Source organism: Podarcis tiliguerta (assembly GCF_965153285.1).
Source record: "Podarcis tiliguerta genome assembly, chromosome: W".
In the NCBI taxonomy this organism is placed as follows: domain Eukaryota; kingdom Metazoa; phylum Chordata; class Lepidosauria; order Squamata; family Lacertidae; genus Podarcis; species Podarcis tiliguerta.
In genome coordinates, this window is record NC_139552.1 from 10,721,015 (window position 1) to 10,743,906 (window position 22,892).

Sequence of the window (22,892 nt, forward strand, 5' to 3'; positions counted from 1 at the left end):
CTTTGTATAATATTTTTGGGTCAAGTTTTTCCTTTATATATAGTACCACTCCTCTTTTCTTAACCCTGTCTGATGTCACAAACTCCAACCCTAATCTCTTATTACTCAAAATTCTCTTATGTTTTCTCGTTACATGCGTCTCTTGAAGGCAAATTAAATCAAGATTCTTTTTTAGAAGTATATGCGCAGTCTGGTTCCTTTTATTTTTGTTGTTGAGCCCATTCACATTCCAGGATAGAACTTTTAAAGCCATCGCTTATATGCGAATAGGTCTTTATCTAATCTAAGTTAAAGCTCCTGTTCTTTGTCATCTGTCTTTTCCTTTTCACTCTCTTCTCCCGAATTTCTCCCCCCCTCTCCTTCTTCACTCCCCCCGTTTCCGCCCCCCTCCCTCATCCGCTCCCCTGCCTCCTCCAACCCCACCATCCTTCCTAGTTCCTTCTCATATCTTCTTGCAAATTTTTCTAATTCTGAAGGACTGGACAGTCTGAATCTTTTTTCCTTAAAATAGAATGAGATTCCTTCCGGAAATTCCCATCTATATAAGATCCCATTTTTCTTCAACTGAGTAGTTAATTTTTTGTAAACATCCCTCCTTCGAAGGAACCTCGCAGGTATTTCTCTAAATATAATAATTGAATTTCCGCCAATAATTAATCTTTTACTGTAGTTCAATTTCAAAATTTCGTTTCTCATATCCAACGAATTGAACATAACTAATACATCCCCTGGCAGTTTTCCCCCCCTAGCTTTAGCCGATTTTGTTTTTATCCTAAAGATGTTTGCCAGTGAGTAGTTTATCTCTTCTTCCTTCATATTTAGCCAAATTGCCAACTCTTTAACCATTTTAGATCTAATATTCTCATTTGGTTCCTCTGGTAACCCTCTAAATTTCAAATTTAGCTGATTCTGTCTCATCTGCGTCATTGCCATATTATCTAGCAATTCTTCCTGTACCTTACCTAGCTCATTAACTTCCATTCTAGTCCTGTCCAAATCCTTCCTACTGTCTTTCATATCTTTTTGTACCCTTTTCACGGAATCCTCAATTACTTTAGTTTTTGCCGACAAGTCTTTCACTTTTCCTGTCAATTCTCCCACCACCCCCTCCAATCTCTTTTCCAAAGTTTCCTGTAATTCCAATAACTTTTTCTCGATATTGTGTTCATTATGTTTAAATTCTTTTCTTATTTCAGCCATCAGACTGTCATAGTCCTTGATTTCTTTCCCCTCTTTTCCGTCTTCTTGTCTAGATGACCTCCTTTCTGCTGGCATTCCCGCCCCCCTCTTTATTTTATCCATTATACAAAATTGTTGCTAAGGGCCTTACCCCCCCCCCTTTGACCACCAAATTCCCCTGCTCCTCCTGTCAATTCCCCTCAGTACAACTTGTTATTGTCCCACACGATTATGTCTTATTTTAACCCTTCAAGGCTGAATTCTTCTCTTTTCTCTTCTATAAAATTTCCTCTTCCACCATTATCCAACCACCTAAGCTCGTGTGGTATTACTAATTTCCCAACTAGGGGAAAATCAATTATACAGGGATGAAAATTATACAGAGATGGAACAGCCGAAAGAGAGCAGAGAAATCTGGGGGAAAAGAAAATGAAGAACAGATATAAGAGACTAGAAACTGTGCAAGGGGGTGGGGGGGAAAAGGGACATACAGAAGAAGAGGGCGCAGGTGGGAAAGCCCACCTCTCAGGCACTATATCTGTGAAAAGTATAGAATATATGTTTGGAAAAAACGTAAAAAATGCAGGGATGGGAGGTAGTTGAGTATCAAATTTGCAAAAACTTCTAAAGGCGTCTCCTAACCAAGTGAAACAATTAAGTCTCTGGAGCGTGAAAAGCGTCTGCAATAAGTCTCAAGCACCTGGATATGGGGTGGGTCTCAGTCTAGAAACAAGCCCAGGAAAGTGGGGCAGTCCCAAGTATAGAGGTGCTCCACAGATGTAAAAGCTTCCATATAGAACAGGGGTTTCTAGCAGAATATCCTGTTTAAGCCTTCTTTTCTTTCAAAGAAATTCCCCGTCTCTTTCTGGAATAACAGTAAGTTCAATCTTAGTTCTGAGCATCTTCTTCTCCTGGTATTAAAGTATGTTTCTTTAAGAGGAGAGGAAAGAGAGGTATGTAGCAAATGGTGGAGTGGGAGACCACAATGTTATCTAATTCCTCCAAACCATTGACTTTCCCCCCATACCTCACCAAAAAGGGTGTAGACGTCCACTTAGTCCATATCAATCTTTGTCTTTTGTTGAACAAAAAGGAGGTAAGGAAGGTAAATTTGCTGCTCCAATAATGGTTAAATTAGTCCCTCTTCCAACAGTAGCAGGCAATGAAATTAAGTAGGCAACCTGCCTGTAAGTCCCAAACCGGTCGCTGGCGTTTTGCTCTCCGACCAGGCAGAACAGAAAGCTTCCTTTCACTTCTCTCTAATCCAATACGTTGTTTTCAATCAGTGCCTTGCCTCAATATCTTTACTGTATTCAGCGTCTTTGTACTTTGTATCTGAGGTCTCTCCTCTATCCCCACTTGGCAGCAATTTATCTACTTTCCACTCTCTCCCAGTCATTTGCTGTACTCCATTTTTTTCTTACCGCCGGTAATGGACTCCTTCTCCTTCTTTTCCCTCGTAAATTTCCCCTGCTGGGTTCTTTGTTTAGATTCTCTGTCTGTTAACAGCTTAATTGCTCTAATTACTTCCCACCTTTTTTTTGTTGTCGGAAGCTCACCGCTTTTCACTCGGAGTCTGAGGCTTCACAACATGGAGTCTGTTACTTTCCCTTTATGCTGCCGCTACAACCCTGTAAAACGCCAACAACTCAGGGGAGCACAGGCAGCCTCGCTGGGTATTCTGTCCCCCAGGTACCTCCTGGGGTTTCGGAGTTCACGGAGCCTTCGTGACCCCTCTAGACCTCCTTGTTGTTCGAGACTCCCTGGAGGGCAATCTCGCACTCCTTCCCGTGGCCGCAGCAAGCTGAAGTCGACTTTCTGTGGGGTGGGCCCCCCAGTTTACCTCTTCTTCCTCAGATACCTCCTCCTCCTCCTCCTCTGAGGCAGGGAAACCGACAAAATCCTCCTTGTCGTCTGTGGTGCCAAATCCCTCCTCCCAGAATCTCACCGGTGGTTTGGGTTTCCTCAGGAACAGGTGGTGGAACTCTTCCACGAGTACCCGTACTCGACCGCCTCAGCCGGGACCCACGTGTTCTCTAACTCAGGTTCCCCCTCCCAGGCTACCAAGTACTCCACCTGACGCCCTCGCCACCTTGAATCGAGTATTTCCGTGGCTCGCATTTGGTGTTCCCTCTCCTCCACCTGCGGGTGGGTGGTGTTTCTTCCCCCCTGCTCTGGAAACTCCCGCCCCTCCCTGTACAGTGAGAGTAGGGACCTATGGAACACCGGGTGTATCTTCATGCTGTTGGGCAGTTTAAGTTTGAATGCCACCGGGACTTCCGGGTTGAGCGCCATCGATCATGGCGGCTCCCTTCTGAGCACCGGAGGGGAGAGCTCCGAAAAAACAGGGTTCTACCGCTACGGCGGCGCGGTGAACCCCTGAAAACGTAGACGGAGGAAGTCTACGTCCGTGGGACTCGGCGGGCACCAACAGCGCTCCTCCAAAACGTCTCTGGGGCTCAGCAAGAGCTCCGGAACGAAGCGGGGGTAGAAGCGGTGCTGAGAGTCAATCGCTTCTTTTTCGGAGTGACGTCACGCAGCTGTGATCGGGGCAGCGCTCAACTTTTTCCTGAACAATTTGGACTAAAAAGAAGGATCCGTGAGTAGGAAAAATACAAATATCTTAAAGGATTCTATGAAATTAAGCAAGAATTGAGACGTAATTGGATTTAAATTGGACTTAAATTGGGCTTGAAAGGATTGAAATCTGAAGTCTTTGGAGAGAAGCTCCCCCCTTGGGAAGCAGGGAAAGAGGGGGGAGAGCTTAAAATCTTTTGTTGCCTGCGTTGAAAGAAATTAAGTAACATCAAAGTTCACTGCCTGGACTCCCGGTCCTGACCTGTCAAAATTGAAAGTGAACTTTTGAGAACTGTGGAAGTGCTTAAAGGGACTTTTTATAAGGACTGGAGTTTAAGTGAAGTTGTGAGCTGCAGACACTGTGAGATATTATTGTTACAAATTTGTTCCGAAAGGTGAAAGGAGAACGGGAGACATATTATCCCTTCAGCTGTAACATCTGCTAGGTCCCCCTGGTGGCCATTGAAACTGTTACAGAGCTACAAAATAATTGAGGAAAATTCCATTGTTTCCCTTGGAACTGATAATAAGTTACAGCTGCAGAGTAACCTTGAAACAGTTGGCTTATGGCAGAGGAAAAAGGGAAAGCACAGCAATTTCAAGACAAAACAACAAGATCTGGTAAATCTTTTCACACGGGAAGGAGGGGATCCTTCCCAGAACCTACAGGAAGTGCCTCTGTTATACCTAAAGTAAAAGGAATGTCTGGGACAGAAGACCTTATTACAGCAGGATTTGCAAGGGTACAGGGATCATTAGATAAATTGACAGAGGAAGTGGCAGAAACTAAAAGACAAGTTGCGGAAATAAAAAGCCAGGTCGCAGAAACAAATAAAGGAGTAACAGAGGCCTTCCAAAAGATAGAACAAAATTCTGCAAGTATAAAACAAAACACAGCTTCAATTAAGGAATTATTGGAAGCATCGGCTGAGACAAGAAAAATTGCTGAGGAGGCAAGGGGAGCTGCAGCAGCCACAGAGGAGAAATTACCACCGATGAATAAGCAACTAGAGGACTATAGAGCAAGATTCTCTATGCTGGAACTGAAAGATAAACAAACGAATCTGAGAATCAGAAACGTGCCAGAAATTGAGGAAGGAAGCCTGCGGGACCTTCTTACACAAGAATTTGAGAAATTTTGGAATCTGGAATCCGAGAAAGAGGAATTTAAGATCTTGAGTGCTTTTCGATTGGGAAGAACAAGCAAAAGGATCAAAATTAGAGACTGTTTGGTTACGTTTAGAACCAAAGAAGAAAGAGACAAGGTTCTTGGACTACATTTTCAAAAACCTTTGGTAATTAACCAATCCAAAGTTGAGATTTTTAAAGACATCCCAAAACATCTTTTGGACCTCAGGTCAAATTACAAGGATTTGGTTATTCAACTAAGAAAAAACAACATCATCTTTAGGTGGGAATTTCCGGAAGGGCTCTCTTTCAGCATCAAGGGAAGAAAGATAAAGATAAAATCAGTGGAGGACAAGAACATATTCTTAGAAACCTACGAGGAGGATCTGCAGAAGGGAACTTTAAAAGTAACAGACCCATCGGAATCATCAGAGGAAGGGAGTGAAGACGTGACAGGAGCAAAACCGAAGAGGACTCGGAAGAAAAAGACACCACCGGACTCGACAGATAAAGATAAGACATTGGGAGCATCTGGAGAAACATAACAGAATAAATTCATCATGTCTCTGCAACTTTTAAGTTGGAACTGTAATGGTCTTAACTCGGTTCGAAGGAGGAAATCGATCTTTCATATCCTAAAAAAAGAACAATTGGATTTAATTTGTCTACAAGAAACACACGTGACAAGGCTACACAGGAAAATTCTAATTAACAAAAGACTGGGCCAAGAATTTATTTCATCTGACAAAGTAAAAAAAGGAGGGGTAGTAATCTATGCTAAAGAGAGCCTCTCACCAAAGTTTATGTTTAAAGATGAACAAGGGAGATATTTGGCAATTGAAATTCAATATCATGGACAAAAATATTTGATAGTAGGTGTGTATGCACCTAATGATGGAAAATCTGAGTTTTTTAAGAAGTTGCATGAGACATTGATGGACTGTTTGGAGTACAATGTGATTTTGATGGGAGACATGAATGGAGTAGTTTCAACAAATATGGACAAGGCACAACGACAGGTAGTCACCAAAGATGGGAGACTACCGAAAACCTTTTTTGAATTGACTGATAACTTGGATTTGGTGGATATTTGGAGAACTAAAAACCCCCTAGGAAAAGAGGGAACCTTCTTTTCTGAAGCCAAAATGACCTGGACAAGAATCGACCAAATATGGATCACCAGAGGACTGGCACCGAAGACAAAAAAAGTGGAAATCTGCCCAAAGACTTGTTCCGACCATAATGCTGTCAAGATGGTAATGAACTTACTACCAACTGGTTCCTTTAGATGGAGGATGAATGACACTCTGCTTAGAGATGAGGAAACAACTAAGAAGGCCCAGAAAACCCTGAAGGACTATTTTGAGATAAATTTGAATACTACGGTGGAGAAAAGAACTGTATGGGACGCAAGTAAAGCTGTTATGAGAGGGTTTCTGATTCAACAGAATACGCTTAAGAAGAGATTACAAAAGGAAAAAAGAGAAAAGATCTTAGAAAAGATCAATGAGGGAGAAAAGAGATTAAGAGTAAAGACCAAAATCACAGGAAATTTTAAGAGAAATTAAGTTACATCAAGTTGAATACATGCAAATGATAAACCAAGAAATTGAATGGAAAATAAGGCAGATGAGACAAAGGACTTTTGAATCAGCAAACAAATGTGGAAAGTTATTGGCATGGCAAATAAAGAAGAGACAAAAACAGAACACGATAACAAATTTGGAAGTGGAAGGAAGAATTATACAGAACCCAGTGGAAATAAGGACTGCCTTTCAAAAATACTTTAAACAGCTTTACTCTCAGCAATCCCAGAATGAAGCAGATATAGAGGAATTTTTAAAAGAGAATGGGCTACCGAAAATATCCCAAGAAAGCAGACTGAAACTGAGCTACAGGATAACAGATCAAGAAATTGAGAGTGCCATTCAGAATATGCAACTAGGCAAGTCTCCAGGACCGGACGGACTGACTGCCAAATATTATAAAGTATTGAAAGACTGGTTAATTCAGCCGCTGAAAGACGTTTGCAACGAAATACTTCAGGGGGAAAAAGCACCAGAAACGTGGAAAGAAGCTTTTGTCACACTTATACCAAAGATAGAGACCGAAAAACATCAACTTAAAAACTACCGCCCAATATCGTTGCTTAATGTGGATTATAAATTTTTTGCAGACATTTTGGCTAGAAGATTCAAGAAAATATTAATAGAGGAGATTCATAAGGATCAAGCAGGTTTTCTCCCAGGAAGACATCTGTCTGACAATGTGAGGAATATAATAGATATATTGGAATTTTTAGAGGAAAAAATAAATACAAAAGCAGTTTTGATATTTGTGGATGCGGAGTAGGCCTTTGACAATATTTCTTGGAGCTTTATGAAGAAGAATCTCCAAGGTATGGGGGTAGGCCAAGAATTTGAAAATGGTATAGGTGCAATCTATTCTGAACAAAAAGCTAAATTAATTGTAAACAATGTAATAACTGAGGAGTCCAGAATAGAGAAAGGAACACGACAAGGTTGCCCAATTTCCCCTTTGCTCTTTATATCAGTCCTGGAGGTGTTGCTGAATATGATTAGAAAGGACCAATTGGTTAGAGGGATACAGGTCGGAACTAAACAATATAAATTAAGAGCATTTGCAGATGACCTAGTTTTGACATTGCAGGAGCCAGAATCCAGTGTGAAAAGAGTCTTAGAATTGATTCAAGAGTTTGGTCGATTGGCAGGGTTTAAATTAAACAAAACAAAAACTAAGGTTTTGACAAAGAATTTAACAGAAATTGAGAAAGAAAGGTTTCAGAATGAGACAGGATTGACAGTAGTGAAAAAAGTGAAATATTTGGGAATTACTATGACTGCTAAAAATGGGAATTTATACAAAGATAACTATGACAAATGTTGGTCGGAGATAAAGAAAGATCTAGAAATATGGTCTAATTTGAAACTCTCACTAATGGGTCGTATTGCCGTGATAAAGATTGTATTGCCAAGAATGTTGTTTCTATTTCAGACACTGCAAATTATAGACAAGATCGACTGTTTTAAGAAGTGGCAAAAAGACATATCTAGATTTGTCTGGCAGGGCAAAAAGCCAAGGATAAAATTTAAAATATTAACCGATGCTAAGGAAAGAGGGGGCTTTGCCCTGCCAGACCTGAAGCTTTATTATGAAGCAGCAGCTTTTTGCTGGCTAAAAGAATGGCTACTTCTTGAAAACACTAACATTCTGGATTTAGAAGGATTTAATAACGCTTTTGGTTGGCATGCATATCTATGGTATGACAAGGTCAAAGTGCATAAAATGTTTAAAATTCACATTGTTAGAAATGCATTGTTTAAAGTTTGGATGAGGTATAAAGACTTGCTTGAAAATAAGACTCCAAGGTGGTTGTCTCCAATGGAAGCAAAAGCACTAAAAAAACTCAATATGGAGGCCAATTGGCCAAAATATTGGGAGATTTTAGAACAAGACGGAGATAAATTGAAATTACAGAGTTTTGATAAACTAAAAAGTAAAGTTCGAGATTGGCTTCATTATCATCAAATAATGGAGGCATTTAAAATGGATAGAAAAATTGGCTTCCAGGTGGAAAAATCAAAATTGGAAACAGAACTCTTAGAACCCAAAACCAAGATCTTGTCAAGAATGTACAACTTGCTGTTAAAATGGAATACACAAGATGAGGAAGTGAAATCAGTGGTGGTTAAGTGGGCCCAAGACTTGGGTCACAACATAATGTTCGCTGACTGGGAAAGGTTATGGACCACTGGTATGAAATTTACGGCATCTAATGCTTTAAGAGAGAATATCATGAAAATGATATACAGGTGGTACATGACACCAGTCAAGCTTGCAAAAATCTATCACTTACCTGATAATAAATGTTGGAAATGTCAAGAGGTTGAAGGTACATTCTTTCACCTTTGGTGGACATGCCCAAGGATAAAGGTACTCTGGGAGATGATTTATAATGAGTTGAAAAAAGTGTTTAAATACACATTTCCGAAGAAACCAGAAGCCTTTCTCCTGGGTATTGTCAGCCAACAGGTGCACAAGAAAGATAGGACATTTTTTATGTATGCTACAGCAGCAGCAAGGATACTCATCGCACAGTACTGGAAAACTCAACAGCTACCCACACTGGAAGAATGGCAGATGGAAGTTATGGACTATATGGAATTGGCAGAAATGACCGGCAGAATCAGAGACCAGGGAGAAGAGACGGTGAAGGAAGACTGGAGAAAATTTAAAGACTATTTACAGAAACATTATAAGATAATGAACGTTTGAAGACATCGGATAGAGGGTGAATGGTTATTTAGGAAAAAGTGAATAGAGAAAGATTCAATATAGTGTTAGATTTAAGGAAATGCAATTACTTATTAGACTTTAAAAGTATCAGAAAATAAAATATGATAAAGGGAAAGAATTTGCTGACAGAATATTTGATTTGGAATACAGAGAAGGAAGGTCTGGGGAAGTCGGAGAAATAAGTTAATGTAAAGAATATAAGGAGACAAAATTGTTTTTAATATGTTTATTCTCTTTGTTGTATTTTGTTGTTTTGTGTTTGTGTGTTGTAGTGTTTATTTTTCTGTTTTTTCTTTTGTTATGAGGTTGTTTGTTTATTGTTGCTATATGTTTTCTTTGTAAAAAAATTAATAAAATATCATTAAAAAAAAAAAAAAGTTTGAATGCCACCGGGTTCACCTGCTGTGTTACCTCAAAAGGCCCCAGTCTCCTTGGTTGCAATTTCTTGCACCCTCCCTTTAGGGGTAACCCTTTGGTTGACAACCACACCCGGTCTCCCACCCGTATGGCTTCTCCCTCCCTGCGGTGCTTATCGGCCTGCTGCTTGTAGACTTCCTTCGCCCGCTCCAAATTCCACCTGAGTTGTTGATACAAGGCCTCCATTTCTTCCACGAACTGTTCTGCCGCTGGTACACTCCATCCTTCCTCCCCGGGAAGGCCCTGGGGTGACACCCATAGTTGGCCATGAACGGGCTCATACCCGTGGACACATGTTCGGCGTTGTTATATGCAAACTCCGCCAGCGCCAACTTCTCTACCCAATCGTTCTCCCTCTCCCCTACGTAGCATCGTAGGTATTGTTGGAGTATCCCGTTCGCTCTTTCTGCTTGCCCGTTGGTTTCTGGGTGTCGCGCCGTCGAGAACCCCACCTCGACCTGCAACAAGCTCATGAGCTTCCTCCAGAACCGGGAAGTAAATTGTTTCCCGCGATCGGAGATGACCCTCGTGGGGGCCCCATGCAGCCTGAAGACGTGCTCCACAAACAACTTGGCTGTTTCCTCTGCCGTTACCGCATGGGAGCAGGCGATGAAATGGCACATCTTGGTCAGTAGGTCGACTACCACCATGACTGCTGTTTTCCCCCTGGACTTGGGCAAATCAGTCATAAAATCAATGGACACCACCTCCCAGGGTTTTCCCGGTGTGGGTAAGGGTTCCAGTAACCCCGCCGGAGCCGCCCTCTCTCCCTTGGCCCTTTGGCAGCGGTCGCACCCCCGCACATATTCTCGTATGTCTTCCCTTACCCTTGGCCACCAGAAGTCCCGGGTGACCAGCAGCATGGTCTTGTGTTGTCCAAAGTGACCCGCCGTGGGGTTGTCGTGGAGTTGCTTGAGCACCCTTCCCCTTAGGTTTTCCCCTGTGCCCCCCTGTAGTACAACAACCCTCCCCATTCTTCAAACCCTCCGTGGTTCTCCCTTCCTTCTCGGAGTTCTCTGATTTTTGTTTGGGCGAACTCGTCATTTCGAGTGAGTTCCCCCAGCTCCCTTTTACCCACCAACGCTCCCCCACACACCCATCGGTCCTCGGGGATCACATGTCGTATCTCAGGTGGTCCCTCTCCTTCCATGTACTCCGGCTTATGGGAGAGCGCATCTGCTCTTACGTTTTCCTTTCCCGGTACGTAGCGGATTTCAAAGGAAAACTTGGAGAAGTCCTGCGCCCATCGAATCTGTCTCTGGTTGAGTACTCGCGCCGTCCTACAGTATTCTAAGTTCTTGTGGTCAGTGCAGACCTGAATCTTGTGTTGCGCCCCTATCAACAGATGTCTCCATCGTCGGAACGCCGCATAGATCGCCAGCAGTTCGCGGTCATATACGGTATAGTTCTGCTCCGATTTGCTCAGCTTCCTCGAGAAAAAGGCACACGGTCTCCAGTCCCCTACGGCTCCCCCCTGCAAGAGAAGGACCGCCCCAATGGCTCGGTTGGACGCGTCGGTTTCCAACCTCATGGGCTTTGTCAGATCCACATGCAGGAGCTGCTCTTCCGAAGCGAACGCCTTCTTCAGCCTTTCAAAGGATTGCTGGGCACTTTCTGTCCAGACGAACTTCTTCTTGCTGCTGAGACAATCGGTGATGGGCGCTGTCAGGTGGGCGAAGTTCTTGATGAACTTCCTGTAGAAGTTACTGAACCCTAGGAACCTCTGCACGTCCTTCCGGGGTTTGGGTGCCTTCCACTCCAGCACCGCCTGCACCTTGCTCGGGTCCATGGCCAGACCCTTGTCCGACAACTGGTACCCCAGAAATTCGACTTCTCTGGCATGGAACTGACACTTTTCCAGCTTCACCCACAGCTGGTGCTTATGCAGTATTTTTAGCACTTCCCGGACGTCTCTGACGTGTTGCTCCTCATTGTCCGAATAGATTAAGACGTCATCCAGAAAAGCCACGCAGTTCTTGAACAGCAGGGGACCCAACACGTGGTGCATGAAAGCTTGAAAGCAGGCGGAGCCTGATTGTAATCCAAATGGCATAACCAAGTACTCAAACGCCCCCAGGGGGGTGAACATGGTGGTTTTCCATTCGTCCCCTTCCCTTATTCTAATCAGATTGTACGCCCCCCAGAGATCCAGTTTAGTAAAAAAAATTCCCCGCCTCACTTGCATTAAAATGTCGTCAATCCTGGGCATGGGGAAGGTCACTGGTTCAGACACCAAGTTTAGGGCCCTATAATCAACAACCAATCTGGGTTGGTTTGTCTCCTTTTTGTCCACAAAGAACACGGGACTGCCCCCCACCGCCTTTGATTCTCTTATGAACCCTCTCTTCAGATTCTTGTCAATAAACTGCCTCAACTCCTGCATCTCCTTGTCAGACATGGCATACAATTTTCCCGTTGGTAATTGCGCCCCTGGGACCAAGTTGATTTGGCAGTCAAAGGGCCGGTGGGGGGGTAGTTTGTCCGCCTCCTTCTCGCTGAAGACTTCCCTTAGGTCAGCATATTGTCTTGGCACCTCCCCTTTTGTTCCCACTGCCAGCCCAGCCACCCTGGCCACAGTCATTCTGGGGGTTTCCCTCCCCAGACAGTGCTCCAAGCAGTACGTAGATCCAAAGGTGACTGACTGCTGGTGCCAGGACACTACTGGGTCATGCAGGGCTAGCCAGCTCATTCCCAGTATGATGGGAGGTCCAGCTAGCGTGGCCACGTGGAAGGCAATGGTTTCTGTGTGCCGAGACACCCTCATTCGCATTGGGGGGGGGGTCTGCTGTGTAACTTCTCCTCGCAGAATCTCCTTCCCATCTATGGTGCTCACTTGCAAGGGAAAGTCCAAAGGTATTAAGTTGAGTTGGTGCTCTAGGGCAAATTCCCTGCTGAAGAAATTGCAGGAGCTGCCTGAATCCAGCAACCCTTCCACCTTGACTGGGTACCCGTTTGGGAGTTCTAGCACCACTTCAACAGCTATAGCTGCCCTGGGGGGCTCAGGTTGGGGAACTTTTATTGGTCGTTTGCCTGGCTGCCCTCCCTTTTGCTGGGCAGCCGGGCCCTCTCGTTTCCCTGCATCTGCTCAGGCTCTTGCTGTTCCTCCCCACTGGCAGCAGTTCCAGCCATTCCTGGCCACGCCTTCCTCTGAGGGCAGACCCTGGCAAAGTGCCCTGGCCATTGGCAGAGAAAGCATTTTTTTCCTGCTTTCCAATCCTTTCCCTCTCTTTTGCGACCTTCACTGGGTTTCAAAACGCTGCTGGCCCTCCCCCCGTCCACTTCCATAGGCTCCCCAGCCTGGGAAAGCTCTCCTGGTATGTCAGGAATGCAGTAGTCAAGGCAACGTTCCCCTCCTTTTCCCTCGCGCTTCTCCTGAGCGCGCGCTTCTTGACGTACTCCAAAGGCAAGTACAGCTTTGGTTAGCTGATCCATGTTCTGGGGGCGGGGTGCCCTTGACAGTTCGTCCTTGACACCCGCAGAAAGCCCTTCCTCGAATAGCATTTGAATAGGCTCCGCGTCCAGTGACCATCCAAGTCGGTGAATTAACATAGCAAAACGTGACCAGTATTCCCGGACTGATTGGCTCCCCTGCTTGCATCTCATCAGCTCCCGCCTGGTCACACTCTGTGCCACTTCATTTGAATACATCGCATCCATCGCTTGGAAGAACTTCCTAAGATCCTTCAGGGCAGCATTCTGCGTGGCCATAAGGGGCCTAATCCAATCTCTAGCCTCGCCCTGAAGGTGCCCCACCACGTAAGCAACTCTCTCTGAGTCGTCTGCAAAATCATCATGCTGCAGATCTAGGGCATATTCTATTTCCGTTCGGAACGCATTATAGTCCTGGGGCTCCCCCCCAAACTTCTGCACCAACCCAGGTACCTTCCTGGCGATGGGGGTGGGTCTGACCTGTGCATCCTGAGCGCGCCTTTCATCCAGCCTCGCCGTTAGGAGAGCCACATGCTGTTCCAAGTCTCGGTTTCTCTCTACCAGACTCTGTCCTCCAGTTGCGCCCTCCTGGGCTCCGGCTCCCTTGGTGACGCTCATGCTGTGTCTCCTCCACGCTACGCACAAGCAACGTAAGGGATTGACGGATTGCTGTTGTGGTTCTAGGGATTGCTTGTGCGTAAATTGCCTTTACTCGTGGCTGTCTTGTATGGTTGAATGAACCCTTTCTGACAGAGCAGCCTCTAACTCGTGGCTGCCTCAGTCGCTGGCAGAATCCGTCAATGGCCGTTTCTTAAACCGCTTCCAACATAAAAGCTGCTTGACGCCCAGTCTCCTCCCCCGTTGCCTGCGCGAAAGCTTTTTGCGCGCTGTGGGTGTGGGCAACGGAGCACTTGTCCCCTCTCCGCTTGTCTCCTGCGAAGAGTCCTGGAGCCAACTCTCTGCTTCCTCTATCTCCTCCCCTTCTCCACTGGTGTTATGCTGATTTCCTTCCCCAGCGTATGGGCTATCCCTCCTCCTACTGGGACCCTCTCCACCATCGTCCGAGAGCCCTCTCACCTCCTCCTGCTCCGATGGCAGTTCCCTGACAGCTTCCCCTCCTTCTTTTAAGCCTGATCTGGCCCAGGGCTGCTGCTGGGCCATCCCCTCCATACCCAGTCCAGGACCCGGGAGATGACCCTGTCTTTCTTGGAATGGTGTGCAACTTCTTGTGCCTGAATGGGGCGGTCGGGAAGCAGCTCCAGGCTCATAACCTCTTGTGCAGGTGCTGGGTCGGGGCCTGTTTCCGGTAGTGGTAGCCTGCTGAGGGCGTCCGCATGGCCCATCGCCTTCCCAGGTTGGTGAATCAGTGCATACTGGTAGCTGGCAAGGAAAATTGACCACCTGAGGACGCGAGGAGACAGCACTTGGGGGGTCTGCTTTTCGGGGGCAAACAAGCCAAGCAACGGCTTGTGGTCAGTCACCACGGTGAAGGGCCGCCCGTACAAGAAATCATGGAATTTTTTTACTCCCTTCACAATTGCCAGCCCCTCCTTGTCTATTTGTGAGTAGTTCCGCTCGGTTGTGCTGAGTGTCTGGGAAAAGTATGCTACCGGTACCTCTCTTCCATCCGGGAGTTGGTGTCCCAGGACAGCGCCAATGCCATAGGGTGAGGCGTCGCATGCTAGCACCACCGGCAGCCTCTCGTCGAAGTGTGCCAAGACCGAGTTTGAGATAAGCAAGTCCTTGACTGCCTGGAATGCGGCCTCCTGGCACTGGCCCCACACCCAAGGGGCCCGCTTGTCCAGGAGTCTGTGTAGGGGCTCTGCTACCGCTGCCTTGTGGGGAAGGAAGGAATGGTAAAAGTTCAATAGTCCCAAGAAGGCCTGAAGTTCAGTCTTGCTGTTGGGTGCTGGGGCATCACAAATGGCCCGTACCTTGTCCCCAGTTGGGTGGACCCCTTCTGCGTCCACCATAAATCCCAGAAAGTCCACCTGAGGCACTCCTAGTAGACATTTTTCCCGCTTCACCTTGAGACCCGCCGTCTGGAAACGGTGCAGAACGGTGCGGAGGCGGTCCTCAAACTCCTGTGGTGTGGGCCCGGCAATCAACACATCATCGAAGAAGGGGGTGTCGCCAGGAATCCCTTTAAGGAGCGAGTCCATTAGATTCTGGAATATGCCTGGTGCCACACTGACACCGAATTGCAGCCGCTTTACCCTGAACGCTCCTCTGTGCGTCACAATCGTCTGTGCCTCTGCTGTGGCCTCATCTACTGGCAGCTGTTGATAGGCTTGGGCCAAGTCCAGCTTGCCAAAAATTTTCGACCCAGCCAGGGTGGCAAGGACATGGCTGACCACTGGCACTGGGTATGCATGGGCCGTGAGGGCCTTGTTTATGGTACATTTGTAGTCTGCGCAGATGCGGACCGAACCATTAGGCTTGACGGGTGTGACGATTGGGGTTTCCCAGGGGGCATTAGGCACCGGCTCCAGCACTCCTTGCTCTACGAGCCGGTCCAATTCCTCGTCTATCCGGGGTTTCAGGGCGAACAGGACCCGGCGGGCCTTGAGCCTGATTGGTCGTACTGCGGGGTCAAGCTGTAGAGCAATGGGGGGGGGGGCCCGTATACTGTCCCAATTTCCCATCGAAAACCCCCAGAAATTCCTTGCATATGGCGTCCACGTCCACTTGTAAGGTAGTGTGGTTCACCCCGGTGATGGCTAGCCCCAGTGGTCCAAACCATGCCAATCCCAGTAAGCTAATGTAGGGGCCCTTGACCACAAGCAAGTCCAGTTGCCGCGTCCGCCCTCGGTATTGCACCCTGAAGGTCCCCAACCCCATTGTGGGGACCTTACGTTTCTGGAAGTCCCGGAGGGTGAATGGGGCCGGCCTGAGTTTGGGACCCCCAGTAGGACACAGTTTCCTTAAAGTCCTTGCCGAGATTATGGATAGAGTTGAACCCGTGTCAAGCTCCATGCGGCATGGGGCCCCCTCTATCTGTACCTCTACATAAATTTTCTCTACGTTGGGGTGGGGCAACTGGTATACCTGGAAGTCCGTGAGCTCCGTCGAGTTGCCTTGGTGCGTTGGGCCCCGGGACCTGGGCCTCTTGGATTGGTCATCTGATGCCTGGTGTCGGGTGGGCTGAGCTCGACACACCCGGGCAATGTGTCCCAATTTTCTGCACTGCCTGCACTCTGCGTTGCGGAAACGGCAGGTCCTCCTCGTGACTTTCCCTGCAGCTTGCGCAGTTTCCTCCTCGTCGAGGCAGCTGTGGTATGTGGGCTGCTTGAGTGCGCTGCTGTACTCGGTGCACCTCCTCCCTGTCAGATCCCGAGTCGTCGGTGAGGTCTTTGTGGTGGACCCTCGGTTGGGACGGCAGGCTCGGCCGTGCCTCTTGCGTCGACCTCTCGGCAGCTTCCGTTGCCAGGGCCTCCTCCAGAGCGACCTGGAACGTTAGGTCCTTCTTAGCGTAGAGGCGTCGTTGCAGCTTCTCATCCTTCAGGCCACTGACGAGGCGGTCACGAAGCATGTTCTCCAGCTCTGAGAAGTTGTAGAACCGGGCGGCTTGGCGGAGAGAGGTCACAAACCCAGTTATGGTTTCCCCAGGGGCTTGCTGCTTTGCGTAGAAGGCATTTCGACGAGCCACCACTGAGGGCTGCGGCGAAAAGTGCCCCTTCAGCTGTTCCATTATTATTTTGTATGGAACAGTAGTGACGTCTTCAGGTGCAAGGAGAGCCCAGGCGATTTCAAACGTCTCCTCTCCGCAGATGCTGAAGAATATCGCCCTCTTCTTGGCGTCTTCTTCATCGGTGACCCCTTTGGCTTCTAGGAGGAAGGTGAAACGGGAGGCGTACGCTTCCCAGTCTCCAGATGCTGTGTTGAACGGCGAGAAGCTGCTGTTGGTTGCCATTCTGAGTTCCTTGTGTCACGCAGCTGAAGCCTGGATACACGGTGCGAGGCAGCGGTGCGGCAGGTGGCGGTGCTGCGGTGCTGTGTGTGGCAGTCAGCTCAGCGGGATCCCACCTTCGTCACCAGTGAAATATACTCAGAGTCGCAAAGTGATTTCATGCTCTTTATTCAGCTCATAGTGGTGAGGAGGAATGAATAATGGTCCCCTCAAAGTATCTGCTTTATATACATTATTTACACAATGGGCTGCACATGATTGGCTAATTCTGGAATTCTACTGTAAGCCAATCAGGTTGTGGATTCACTTATATCTGGAGCATGATTGGGTGGTTCCTGCCAACCAATCATACTGCTGCATTGTACTAGGACCAATCATACTGCTGCATTCTGAATCCTATTGTTCTAGGACCAATCAGACTGCTGCAGTTTGGATCCTATTCAACTCAGTACATAACACCACAACTCCCAGGAATTTCTGGGGGGCCTCGCCAGAATTAAACTGGCATAAAATTAATATACTGGTGCAGTAATCAGCCCTGGGCTTCCCCCAGTGCTGTCAAGTGACAACAGTAGGGCCGGCTCAGGATCCAGGGTTGCCTTGGTCCCTCCCTGCCCCCAGAATGCCCCCCCCCCAGTTGTACTTCCACCCACCCAAAGGTGCAATGGGCAGTGGCAAAGCTGCATGCTCTGGCACCAGGGGCGGAGAGCAGGCAGGGGCGTGGCTGGCGTGTGTCCCGGGGGCGTGGCACATCGCCTGCGGGGGCGTGACATGCATCCTGGGGGCGTGGCGCCCAGCACGTGGGGCGGGGTGGCGCATGTCGGGGGCGGCCGCAATGGTACCCCCTCCCCGATGGTGCCGGGGGCAGTGCGCTCCCCCCCCCCCCCGTTCCTCTGCCAGTAGCAATAGGGGAACTCTGCACTTGTGGGGAGACAGTAGCAAAGAGGATTTGGCTTTCAGCTGAAGATTGTAGAAATAACATGCCTGTGAACCCTGGAAAAAGGAAAGGTTAATCATGCGTCTCCCTTCAGAACAACTTCCCCCCACCCCCCAAGGGTACATTTTTGGCAAGTATAATAAATTCTTTGATTGATCAATCAAGTAAAACACATACACTTAATCGACTAACTGTGCAATCCCAGTGAATTCAGCAAGAGACACTCTTGTAAGTGCACACAGGATTGCACCCTAAAATTTCTTTAAACAAGTGGACTTAGGTAGAAGAAAGGAACTGGTACCCCCTCGTCCATATTAACTGCTTCCAAGTCTATTTACCTTCTGTGAAACAGGTGAATGTCAGGAATAGCGTGAAAAACCTGGTGAGTGTCTTGCTCCAAAAAGCCCACAGTGACCTGGAGAAAGTGCGAGCCATTTGGATGTGGATCTGCCACCATATAGGTAGGTGGGGGTACCACCTTTCTGCATACTTGAGTCCCCTTGCCTCTGTCAACTTCCGGTATTAAAAGATCAGCCTTTGTCACTGCCCTGCGCCCATGAATCCAGCTCTGTAGCAGAGTTCTTTAGCAGACACCCAGTCCAGTGATTGCCAGCCAAGGAAGATGGATACATAAGGTCATATCAAAGCAAGTCATATTCAGAGTAGACCGGCTGAAATCAATGGATGTAAGTAACTCATGGACATTAAATTTAGTGGGTCTACTCCGAGCATGGCGTCTTTGCAGCTGTCTCGGGCATTTTCACCATTTCATAGCCAGTCATGTCAGCTCCATTTGCACAAAGGATTCTGGATTGTAACCTGTGTGGATCAGTGATTTGGTGTTTGGCTCAGACAGAGCTTGACTGGGATCTCTGTTCAGCCATGAATCTCAGAAGGGATCAGGAGGTGCTCATTGATAACAGAAATCACTGGGTTAAAGCTCACTGAAAGTGCCGCGGTAGCATTATTATCAATTTACGATGGGGTGGAAGGTTTGCAGGCTATGAAGGACTCGCTCACAAATTTTTTGAAAGCTGCACGAATTATGATAGCTAGCAAGTGGAAGGGGCAAGCAGAATATAAAATGGAAAAACGGTATGAAGAGGTGTGGGATATATAGCTATTAATGATAAATGAACATGTGCCATTAAGGTAAGACGGGGAATATGCAGGAGGAATGATTTTGAGGAGATATGGAGGGTGTTTGTAGAATTTGTACTGTTACAATGGAAAGGGGTCAAACCGTCGCTAGAGGTGTTGAAATTTTGGGAGGTTGGATGGTTACAATGGAATGGTCTCGCTGGTGGGGTGCACATTTTTATTCTTATTTGTTTATTCTTATTACTTTGTCAAAATAAAGTAAAGGTCGCAGCACGGGAGGAGAGGAGGTGTCTCCCGACTCCTAACCCTTGCACCAGTGTGCATTTTTATTTGGCACCAAGACCCTGGGTCTACACAAAGCAGATTTACGAGTGCTTCCAGACTTTCTCTTTTGAGGTGCGATTCAATCACATATGGGCAAATTCATGTTGTGCAATCCAAAGTTCATTTGGAGCTCTTGCAAGACAAGCCACCCCACCCCCCAATCAGATATTGAGAAACACGATGGAAAGTGTTGCAAAGTGTTGCCACCCCACAAGCAAATCAGAATGGGTGCTCATTGTCTTTATTTCTACAGAATATGATGTGGAAGGCTGCTATAACCTGGACAAGGTGTCATTTAAACCAGCTGATGTCCTTCAGTCAGGAAAGGCTATTTGCGGTGGATATGCTCGACTCTTTCAAGAAATGTGCAGGTAACTTCTGTTGGCTCCAGCCATCATGGCAAGTGGTTGTTACTTGGCTGTAGCGACAGGAGATCTGGAGAGCCACAGGTTCCCCACCCCTTGCCCTAGGCAGCTATCTCCATGCTTAGGCGTGATCAACTCGCACGTGACAGCCCTCGGAAATAAGTAAATCAATAGATTCTAAGCAGAAAATGGCGGGAGAGAGCTGGAGAGTCCTCATGGCTCATGAGGAGACCCTCGCCAGAACCCAAAGAGGACTTCAGTGGGAGCGGAGGAAGCCCCAAAGAGAACGGAGGCACAGTGGGGCTTTGTTTAGGCTGCTCAGCCTCCCCACCTAGTAGCTGACACACGTCACAGCATGGCAGCAGCTGCTGCTGCTTTTCCACAGGTCCTCCAGCCAGCTCCAGAGCTTCAACTCTAGTTGAAAGGAGTGTTGTGGGGAGAGAGAGCTGGAGAGCAGGAAAAAATGAGCTTTTTTTAGTGTGTGCTCCCTACTGACACAGGGACACGGGTGGCGCTGTGGTCTAAACCACTGAGCCTCTTGGGCTTGCCGATCAGAAGGTCGGCGGTTCAAATCCCCACGACGGGGTGAGCTCCCGTTGCTCGGTCCCAGCTCCTGCCAACATAGCAGTTCAAAAACATGCCAAAAAGTGCAAGTAGATAAATAGGTACCGCTTCGGCGGGAAGGTAAATGGCGTTTCCGTGCGCTGCTCTGGTTTCTGTGTTCTGTTGCGCCAGAGGCGGCTTTGTCAGGCTGGCCACATGACCCGGAAAAACTGTCTGCGGACAAACGCCGGCTCCCTCGGCCTGTAAAGTGAGATGAGTGCCGCAACCCCAGAGTGGTCTGTGACTGGACTTAACTTTCAGGGGTCCTTTACCTTTACCTTTACCCTACTTACACAATTTTTGCTTATGTGCATGGGGTTCCGGAACATGACCCACCATGTAAGTGGAGGAATGCCCACACTGTGAATGATCCTGAAGCAAACTTGCATATATAGGGCTGCATTGAATTGAGTAGATCCACTGGAATCCATAGACTGAAACATTACTTGAATTTAATGGGTCTCTTCCCTGTGTGACTTAGTTCCTCATCCATACTTACCTTTGCTCTGTGCTTTATATGCACAGGTCCTGGCTTTCCAGGTCCGGGTCCAAATGTTGTTGTTGTTGTTTCATCCCAGGAAAACTTGTGTTTTCCTGCCATATTGGAACAAATGAGAATCTGTGGAGAACCTGATTGCTGTTTTCTCTGATCCAGCAAAGTGAAGGACGGCCACTCCAGCCTATCAAAGCGGTGAAAGCAACCACTTGTCCTCTTGGTAGCAACACTGTTCCTGAATACCTTCCTCCCCCTCTCAGTATTGCAGGGATACAGTGCCAGTATTTGATAGGCAGCTGCAGCGTAAAGGGGAAGAGCGACCATGCCTGGAATGCTGTCCGCATTGATGGAAGGTGGCATCTCTTAGACTGCACCTGGGGAAGTGGCTCTGTGAATACTGCTTTTAGCAAGTTCACTTTCAGGTACGTTGTTAGGCAGACCAGGCAGAGCGTGGGACACACTGAGGGGGTAGCAGAAGAAGAAGAGTTTGGATTTGATATCCCGCTTTCTCACTACCCTAAGGAGTCTCAAAGCGGCCAACAATCTCCTTTCCCTTCCTCCCCCACAACAAACACTCTGTGAGGTGAGTGGGGCTGAGAGACTTCAGAGAAGTGTGACTAGCCCAAGGTCACCCAGCAGCTGCAGGTGGAGGAGCAGGGAAGCGAACCCGGTTCCCCAGATTACGAGTCCACCGCTCTTAACCACTACACCACACTGGCTCTCACAGTTAACTTCATTTGCTTTCAGGTGGTTTTGTTTTGCTTGGACCACTTGTCAGAGTTTGCAATTTGATGGCCGCAGGGCTGATTAATGTAAGCAAGTGCAATAAGAATGCTGCAGCTAGGTTGGTGACTGGGAGCGGCCGCCGAGACCATATAACACCGGCCCTGAAAGACCTACATTGGCTCCCAGTACATTTCCAAGCACAATTCAAAGTGTTGGTGCCCTAAATGGCCTCGGCCCAGTATACCTGAAGGAGTGTCTCCACCCCCATCCTTCAGCCTGAGGTCCAGCTCTGAGGGCCTTCTGGCAGTTCCCTCACTGTGAGAAGTGAGGTTACAGGGAACCAGGCCTTCTCAGTAGTGGCGCCCGCCCTGTGGAACGCCCTCCCATCAGATGTCAAGGAAATACAATAACTATCTGACTTTTAGAAGACATCTGAAGGCAGCCCTGTTTAGGGAAGTTTTTAATGTTTGAAGTGTTATTCCGTGCAGAGTGGCTCTGGAGGCCCAGCCAGATGGGCGGGGGTAGAAGTAATATTTCTTCATTATTATTATTATTATTATTATTATTATTATTATTATTATTATTACTATTTATTAAGCCATGGGCATGGAGTGTCCTGATGGCAGGGATAGATACCATCTATTTATCCTCTTTGAACAGTTCTGGAGTGTTGTGCTTATTCTGGGCTACATGTGTAAAATCTGGGGATTCTGGAGGCTGGATTGTTGCAACACAGCAGCTTCCTCAACCAGATGCCCTCCAGCTGCTCTGGATCACCACTCTGTTTGCCTGTCTGGCCCTGGTGCTGATTTAGGCATTATTATGAAATACTAGACTATTGCGCCTTCTCCTTTTGCAGGTACGATGAGTTTTACTTCCTTACTCACCCCGCTCTGTTTATTAAGAAGCACTTCCCTGAGGACCCCAAGTGGCAGCTTCTGAAACAGACGGTGACACTGGAGCATCAGCATGATCTGACTTAAATGCAGAAGGACTGACCGTCGCAGTCATAAGAACATCAACCACTGAAAATGGGTAAAGTCAATTAGAAGCATCTGTCTTGTTCCCTTTGATATCACAGTTACATCCACAATCAGCCTCATGTACAAGCTGTTACTGCAGTGTATATAACAGGGATGGAGAACCAGAGGCCCTTTCAGAGGTCCTGCACTACAACTTATAATAATAATAATAATAATAATAATAATAATAATAATAATAATAATAATAAATTTTATTTATACCCCGCCCTCCCCAGCCAAAGCTGGGCTCAGGGCGGCTAACAACAATAAAAACAATCCAACATTCTAAAAACTTTCCACCATAAAATCAATCAAAAACAAATTGATGGCAACCAGCAAGCAAGACCCTGTGCAGATTGCC

At 47.2% G+C, this 22,892-nt stretch overlaps 1 protein-coding gene across 1 annotated transcript; it reads left to right on the forward strand.

Annotated features, from left to right (window-relative positions):
* Nucleotides 1-17,774: 17,774 nt before the first annotated feature.
* LOC310668793 (kyphoscoliosis peptidase-like) lies at nucleotides 17,775-22,492 on the forward strand (the record flags this gene model as incomplete). The annotated part of the gene is made up of 5 exons (XM_083422121.1): nucleotides 17,775-17,795; nucleotides 18,247-18,355; nucleotides 19,573-19,690; nucleotides 21,044-21,205; nucleotides 22,369-22,492. The coding sequence occupies 5 exons, from the start codon at nucleotides 17,775-17,777 to the stop codon at nucleotides 22,490-22,492; spliced, it is 534 nt and encodes a 177-aa protein (XP_083278247.1).
* Between the last annotated feature and the right edge of the window lie 400 nt (nucleotides 22,493-22,892).